The 8032-nt window shown below is 39.1% G+C and overlaps 1 protein-coding gene across 1 annotated transcript; it reads left to right on the top strand.

Annotated features, from left to right (window-relative positions):
- Positions 1 to 2125: 2125 nt before the first annotated feature.
- Positions 2126 to 7571, top strand: LOC135766962 (macrophage mannose receptor 1-like). Its single transcript, XM_065276492.1, has 7 exons — positions 2126 to 2272; positions 2380 to 2763; positions 3059 to 3235; positions 3394 to 3546; positions 3700 to 3780; positions 4316 to 4453; positions 7014 to 7571. Exons 1-7 carry the CDS (start codon positions 2209 to 2211, stop codon positions 7037 to 7039), a joined length of 1023 nt encoding a protein of 340 aa, XP_065132564.1. The 5' UTR covers positions 2126 to 2208; the 3' UTR covers positions 7040 to 7571.
- The last annotated feature ends 461 nt before the right edge of the window (positions 7572 to 8032 follow it).

Raw genomic sequence — 8032 nt, 5'->3', positions numbered from 1 at the left:
CCCTATCTCAGCCCAAGCGCAGTGGAGGACACCGGGCGCTTCCCTTGTTGTGTTGCACTTATAGTGTGGTGAGTGAGACTTGCAATTAATAAGCTTTTCACGTTTGGAGTGGTGCTGTGTATTTGCTGTGGGTTGCTGTGTGTCTTATTAGACGAAGCCCCGCATCATCCATTTCTTCTACTGGGCGGAGGACGGAGAGGCTAACGACCTCCGAAATTACTGTTACCATACGTAGTGTGCTGTTTCGGAGTACGAAGGAACGCAGACCAAGAGCTGTCAGTGACTGTGAGTAAAACATTGGAAATATTCGTGGTGTAAACTTACCTGTGTCTGTTTTGTCGCAGAGTCAGAGGCGAAAGGGTCCGCCGCCCCCGCGGTCTCTACAAAGGGGCGCCCCTGTCCAGGATTCGATCGGCCTACGGGCAGTGGAGATAGGGCAGCGCTCGACCCGGTGAGGTGGTGTGTGACCTTCGCCCCTCTGCTGACCTACGGAGGAAACCATACCTACCCAGAAAGCTGTAAACAGCAGAGCCGGTGAGAAATACTCGAAGTCTCAGTAACAGTGTCTTTGTGTCCTAGCGGCCACCTGTGGAGAGAGAGAAGAACGAGAGTGAATAATTGAAGAACAGACCGTGAAAGTGATACCTACCCAGAAAGCTGTAAACAGCAGAGCCGGTGAGAAATACTCGAAGTCTCAGTAACAGTGTCTTTGTGTCCTAGCGGCCACCTGTGGAGAGAGAGAAGAACGAGAGTGAATAATTGGAGAGCAGACTGTGAACGTGATACCTACCCAGAGAGCTGTAAGCAGCAGAGCCGGTGAGAAATACTCGAAGTCCAAGTAACAGTGTCTTTGTGTCTTAGTGGCCGCCTGTGGAGAGAAGGGACAACGAGAGTGAACAATTGGAGAGCAGACTGTGAACGTGATACCTACCCAGAGAGCTGTAAACAGCAGAGCCGGTGAGAAATACCCGAAGTCCAAGTAACAGTGTCTTTGTGTCTTAGTGGCCGCCTGTGGAGAGAAAGGAAAACGAGAGTGAACAATTGGAGGGCAGACTGTGAACGTGATACCTACCCAGAGAGCTGTAAGCAGCAGAGCCGGTGAGAGATACTCGAAACCCAAGTGACAGTGTCCTTGTGTCTTAGTGGCCGCCTGTGGAGAGAAAGGAAAACGAGAGTGAACAATTGGAGAGCAGACTGTGAACGTGATACCTACCCAGAGAGCTGTAAACAGCAGAGCCGGTGAGAAATACCCGAAGTCCAAGTAACAGTGTCTTTGTGTCTTAGTGGCCGCCTGTGGAGAGAAAGGAAAACGAGAGTGAACAATTGGAGGGCAGACTGTGAACGTGATACCTACCCAGAGAGCTGTAAGCAGCGGAGCCGGTGAGAAATACTCGAAGTCCAAGTAACAGTGTCTTTGTGTCCGAGTGGCCGCCTGTGGAGAGAAAGGAAAACGAGAGTGGACAATTGGAGAACAGTCTGTGTAACGTGATACCTACCCAGGGAGCTGTAAGTAGCAGAGCCGGTGAGAAATACTTAAAGTTCAAGCTAACAGTGCTTTTGTGTCGCAGTGACCACCTGTGGGGCACAAGGAGGACGAGGGTAGACGTACGACAGGGAACGTAAAGGCACGCGGGGCGAGGACCCCCTGCCGACCCGAGGAAAGGTACACAGACTGTGGACAAATCTCCGTACCAGTCACACTGAAATTGTTCTGCCTCCAGGAAGGAAGAAGGAGGGCGCCACGGTTAGCAGGGTCCAGGCCGGAGCCTGACGTTTCCCCTTTCTCCCCCGGCTTGTGGTGGTTGGCACCCCTGTTGCCCTTGCCCTGTCTGCCCGTGGCTGCAGTCTCCCTGGAGGGAGGAGAAGAAACCTATTAGTTTTAATTTTCCCTTTCCCCAATTCCCCAGTTCTTTTAAATATTTAAACTAAATAAAGCTTGTTTTAAATTTTACTTACCTGTTCCCGTGTTTGTCTGGTCATTGGGTTGGCTTTGGGGACCTCCTCGAGGTGGGAGTTGCAAAGGGGCGTGGCTTTAGTCTAAAATAGCCAGCCCCTGGTGGTGACAGTCACATAAGTGTTTCAGCATTTAAAAAAAAAAGGAGTCACATGACAGGATATCATTCTGATTGGCACAACTGAATCTGTTTTAAGAGCAGGCCAGCATGAACAATGTGATAGTTGAGCTCGGACTGTCACTGGATCATCAAGATGAAAATAATTTGTGTTGTTGTTCTGCTTTTATTAGATCTATCAAACTGCTTTGCACAGTCAGGTATGTAGCTTCTCTCTTTATCTCTTTATTCAAACTAAAAACAGAAATGAATGGTTAATGTAAATAGCTGAACACCACTGTATCTCATCCATGTTATTTTTGTGCAGAAGGAAACTTTCTGATGTATAGTGTGCATTATAACCAATGCATGACAAACAACCTGGAGCAGCTTTCTGTCTGTGACCCACACGCTGACTCACAACAGTTTCGCTGGATTTCAAAGGATCGCATTTTAAACATTTTCACAAAGAAATGCCTTGGAGTTGGTAGTAAGACTGTGGGTAAAATGCTGCAGTGGTTGATGTGTGAAGACAACAATGTTTTGCAGATGTGGGAATGCAAGAGCGATTTATTGCTTCGACTAAAGGATGAATCTCTGTATCTTTCTGTGAATGATAATGGTGTGCCACTCATCTCTAAAGACACTGAAACAAAGAGTCAATGGACAATTCAGGGTACACAGAACAACATTTGCTCTCGGCCTTATGAAGGTAAACTTAGCTCAGTTGAACTTAGCATGAAGTTAAAATGCTTGTGTTTGTTTTCCTATATAACTCTTTAACTCTATAACTGTTCTTGTAGCTTAGTTGATGGTATTAACAATTTATCTGATTCAAAGGGGTCACAAATGGAAAACACTTGAACGCACTTTATGTCAGTTTTAAATAAAATGCCTGCCAAATGTGTAAATGTGTGTTCTTCAGTTAGTTAAATGGTTTTCCTCAATAGCTAAACTATAACATACTCTTCTTATTAAATGTTTATTGTTATCTTTTTGTTTTATAGAATTATACACAATTCATGGAAATGCACATGGGCGTCCATGCCACTTTCCTTTCAAATATGAGGATACATGGTATGCAGATTGTACAAATATTCATGGCCTTCATATATGGTGTGCAGTCGAGTCTGACTACAGCGTTAACGAGCTGTGGGGCTATTGCCCAACACGTGAGATTCACTGTAAGTTTTCCTTTCACTCCAGCTTCGGCCTAAGTGTTATCTGCATGAAAAACAGGTCATTTTTAGTTATCAGTAGTTGATTATCATGGAGTACATTATAAATATCAAATTAAATATTAAAACATGCTTCCAAATATGTATGGGTTATATTTTTACAGATAGAGTATGGGTGAAAAATCCTCTAACAAACTTCTATTACCAACTGAATGATGAGTCAAAACTGACATGGCATGAAGCAAACAAGAGCTGCCAGCAGCAGGGTGCAGAGCTCCTGAGTGTTTCTGAGCCTTATGAATACATCTTTGTATCAGGTACAGAGCTTTAATGTTATTCAGAAGTTACATGAAGGAAGTTTCTATACAGTAAGATATTAGCAGACAATATAAGACGCTATCAAAAACTTGTATACAAACAGAACAGGTATCCAAAAGACAGCACATTTCTGACTGTAAAATGTTAACCAGGAATGATTGTGAAGAGACAACATTATCTGTGGACTGGACTTAACAAAGTAGATGGGTGCAGTGGGCAGCAGATGAGAAATGGTAAGATTTATCTTTCAGTTTACCTGAATTCTTATGCTGTAGCTTAACTGATGTGAGATTTAGCAGTGCTGTTATCAAGGGTTTAATAAGAGACATTATAAAGGTAGCAGTACTTTCTGACTTTCTGAGATTTTAGACTTGTCTATTTAAAGAAACAAAAGTAATGGTCACATTATTGTGTCTCATTTTGTATTGCTAGTAGCTCTGGGCAAAGCACTAATTGCTAGATTTAAAAATTAAAGTGAGATAGAGTTAGAGATTTAAGTATAGGAGCTGTAAAGTACATGTATACCTATGTGTAGTACCCTCAAAAGGGAAAGAAAACAACTCACAGGTAGACTTTTGTGTGTTCACCTTGTTGCTGTAAAATGCATAATTCTAGATTTAATGAAAATGTAGCAAAACAAAAGGACAGAACGTTTGACAGTGCTTTGATTTATCACATCATAAACATTTGTGTCTTGTTCTACTAAATAGCTTAAATGATCACCATTCATTAATATTTACTTAATGTTTGTTTCTCTATTTGTCAAAGGAAACCAAGAGCCAAAACCAGATAACATGTGTGATGCCCTGATAGCCATTATAGGTTTTGAAATAAGAAATGTACCTTGTTCAGAAAAGAATGGATACATCTGCCAAAAAAGCCGCTCTGTCCTCACTGCCCCACCTGGTAAGCTTTACATTGTCTGATTCATTACATATTAAATCTAAATGTTAAATATTAACAGAAAGGTGGTTTTTAGTTGCAACATGTGTTGTTTGTATCTCCTTGTTGATAAATTAATCCATTATTTAATGCTTGTCCAGGCCGGTTTATGCTGGTATAGTGCTGTTAGCAACAATATAGCAAAAGGGAATTGGTCACAATGAGGTCATAATTTCCATGTTAGAATTTAGTAATATTAAAAACTTAAGCAAAGGGCAACAAATATGTTTTCTTACCACTCGCCATTGTAGCAGTCAGAGTATTTGGCCTTTGATAATTTAATATTTATATGCTAATGAATTAAATTAGGGTCGTTTATAAGGCGGAGTTCTAGGAGCATTCAGCCGCGCACAATTTCAAGATAATTTGTGATTTATAAACCGCACATCTGGAAAAGAGTCGTACGCACGCTCCCGATCATTTCAGAAAAGGTCTTACATGAAATGTAGGATAGTTCCTACGTAGCACTTTTATAAATGAGGCTCCAGGTATAGCCCTAGCACCTACCTTGAGCTCTATAGCCTTTTATTTAAAATTCTAGCCCAATAAACTAACAGGGCCTAAACATTTAGTTCATTATACACAAAAGTAGGCTACCAAAAATAATAAAGCATTAATAAAATTCACAATAACAATCCATATTAACCCATGGGTAATTAATCATAGTAAATAACACATGGAATAAAAAAGGAAAGGAAAATAATTTAGCTGCTGCTCTCCCCCCTCCACCAGACAAACTATAACATTTTCAGTTCAGTGTTTGTTTCATGTGGTTAATTTATGCCATTCACCCAGCCCGTCTTGGAGAGATCTGTAGTCACCACCTTCCTTCTGTACACAGAGCCAAGCTCCTTGCCTGTGAGAAATAGGCGAAGGGATTTCTAAGGCAGCATTGCTCTTGTGTAAAAAGTTGGTTCAATTTACAAAGTCATTCCAATAGCAAACACATACAAATCTAAATTTATTTAACTTAAAATGTTCTCCTAAAGTGAAACTAAAGTGAACTTTCTCTATCGGACCTTTCTCTAGCAGCATGGGCGGACTGGGAAAAAAATCGGCCTTGGCATTTTGGACCAGACCGGCCCCTCATTCGATAACGCACATTTTCTGTTTTTTTTTTTTTTTGGTCTCTTGAATGTACCATGACATAAAACAAGGTTAAACCTGAGGCTTTGACTCTCTGTTCTGTTTGTCAGATCTGAGGGTGACGATCTCTCACTAAGTGTTATAAATCATTATCCAGAACAAATTAATTTACTGAAAGCTACCAGAACAGCCAAAAAGTGTAACCAAAGGGGTGGACAGGCTTTGTTAACATTAGAAGGAAACACAGGTCTATTTATGGATACACTGTTTTTGGATAGGCTATACTGTCCAAAATCAAAGCTTTTATTTAAACAAAAGGGAACAAATGAAACGTACTCTCAAAATCTCTTTATCGAAAAAGAAAATTATAAAATAAAAATAACTGTAGTAGTTTTACTAAGAATAAAATAATCGTATTAACACAAACTCAGCCCTAAATGTCATTTCATTACTTGTGATCACGAGAAGTTCTGCCTTCTCGTGAATTCTTCCATTCTAATTTATTTATTTATAATATAAATGTTTATAATGTATGTATGAATTTATACACTTAATAAGCAAGTCTTGGAGCGTATGCTTCGGAACAAAAACCAACACAACAAATAGGTGGTTGGTTTCATCAGACACACACACTTGGTCGCAGTAACGCGTCTGGACAGAACTTGACTTTCAGGCTCTGTTTGTTTAATGGTCTGGCTAGTGACTTAACTGAACTCTGGAAAAAATACCTTGTTGAAAATAACAAATGTTATCAGAAACAAACTACTTTAAAAGGACTCTATTGGGTAACACTTTATTTCGATAGTCCACTTTAGACATTTTACTAATTATAAGTAACTTTGCAACTACTTATCAACTACCAATCTTTAGAGAATTAGTAAACTGTCTGCTTAATATCTACTAACACTTTATTGGGATGATATCTCAACAGACATTCAACTGTCTATAAGTATCTTTGCAGGTGCATGTCAACTTATTCCACTAACCCAAACCTCTTCCCTAACCCCAACCATTACAGTCTACTAATACCCTAATGACAGTTAGTTGACGTATAGTTGCAAATTATTGAAAGTTAGTTGACATGTAGTTGCAAAGTTATTTATAGTTAGTAGCATGTCTAAAGTGGACTATCAAAATAAAGTGTAACCCTCTATTGTTATAGATTTTTTTTGCAGAGTTTACCAGAAGTTACGTTTGTTCCATGAAAGCCGTTTGTTTATGTTGTTAATGCTGAAACCATCTATGATAAATATCAGATTTTGATTAAGAAATATTTTTTCTGTGTTTGTGTCCTAGTTTCTAGTACAAAAAAACATTCCTAAATCAAGATACATTTACTTGAGAAGCAAAATTACTCTAATTACTTTTTTTTACAATTTGTTATTCAAATGTAATGCATTTAGCTGCATTGAAATAATGTTTTGTTATTGTTTTTCAGCAACATCCCAAAAAGTTTCTGCATAAAGATTTAGCCAGTGAAGAACTGGAATTCAGTGCCTCAGAGCCTTTGCCATAATAAGATAATGGACACATAAAAAAGCAAAGTAATATCCAGTATGTGCAGCACATGATTTTTAACACTAAGCAATCTGCAAAGTTTACATTTATACACTTGGCAGATGTTTTTAAGCTATACATTTAATCAGTCTATGTGTTCCCTGAGATGTAACCAACAACCATCTGTTCTGCTAACCCAATGCTTTACCAACTGAGTTATAGACCATGTATTTTTCTTTATTAAAAAGTACTTGGTACTCAGTATTCAACTAGTATGAACATACACTAAGTGTTCGTAACACATGCAGTTATCTTGTTGGGATCATACAGTCAACCAAAAGACAACATACTGTATGCTGGGGGAAAGCATTTCCACTTGCCATGTTGGAGACCAGCAAACCAGCATCCCATGAAGTCTGTATGTACATTAAAAACAATTTAAGATAAATTATATGTATGTATCATCTTTTTTGTTCCAAATAAAACTTGTAAAATACTATGACTAGCTCCACTGTCATAACCACATGTTGATAAACGGATTGCATTTAAATATATACAAGATATCCTGTGCCATTTCGCAACGAGAAGATTTGAAAAGAACACAGGCCAAATTCAGGTAAAAATCTACTGGGGCAGGTATCGATTTTAAATCACTATCAGTTTAGCTGCTGGGTTAATACAACCCATGGTTGGTTAACAGCATCCAGCACTGGGTAATTTTTAACCCAGCAATGTGTTCTTTCCAATATTGTCCCAGCATGGGTTAAAAACAAACCAGCATTTTTTGAGTGTGGGTAATGATTTACAAATGATGTTCATTTGTTGGCAAAGTTTGTAGTTTGCTCAGTTTTAACACACAAACGCAAAGTTCATATAAGTAAAGATGGATTATGTTTCTTTCAATTAAGAGAATAGATAGCAGCCTAATAATAAAGTAAAGTAACTCCAGTATAAGAATCA

The sequence above is a fragment of the Paramisgurnus dabryanus genome, chromosome 6 (assembly GCF_030506205.2).
Source record: "Paramisgurnus dabryanus chromosome 6, PD_genome_1.1, whole genome shotgun sequence".
Taxonomy (NCBI): Eukaryota; Metazoa; Chordata; class Actinopteri; order Cypriniformes; family Cobitidae; genus Paramisgurnus; species Paramisgurnus dabryanus.
This window is presented reverse-complemented; position numbering and strand designations above follow the sequence as displayed.

Bases quoted from the DNA above. Each gene is read 5' to 3' on its own strand.
- LOC135766962 (XM_065276492.1), top strand. From the start codon at position 2,209: ATGAAAATAATTTGTGTTGTTGTTCTGCTTTTATTAGATCTATCAAAC. The intron at 2,764-3,058 runs GTAAACTTAGCT...TTTGTTTTATAG, and splicing joins TTGCTCTCGGCCTTATGAAG to AATTATACACAATTCATGGA. The intron at 3,547-3,699 runs GTACAGAGCTTT...AATGTTAACCAG, and splicing joins TGAATACATCTTTGTATCAG to GAATGATTGTGAAGAGACAA.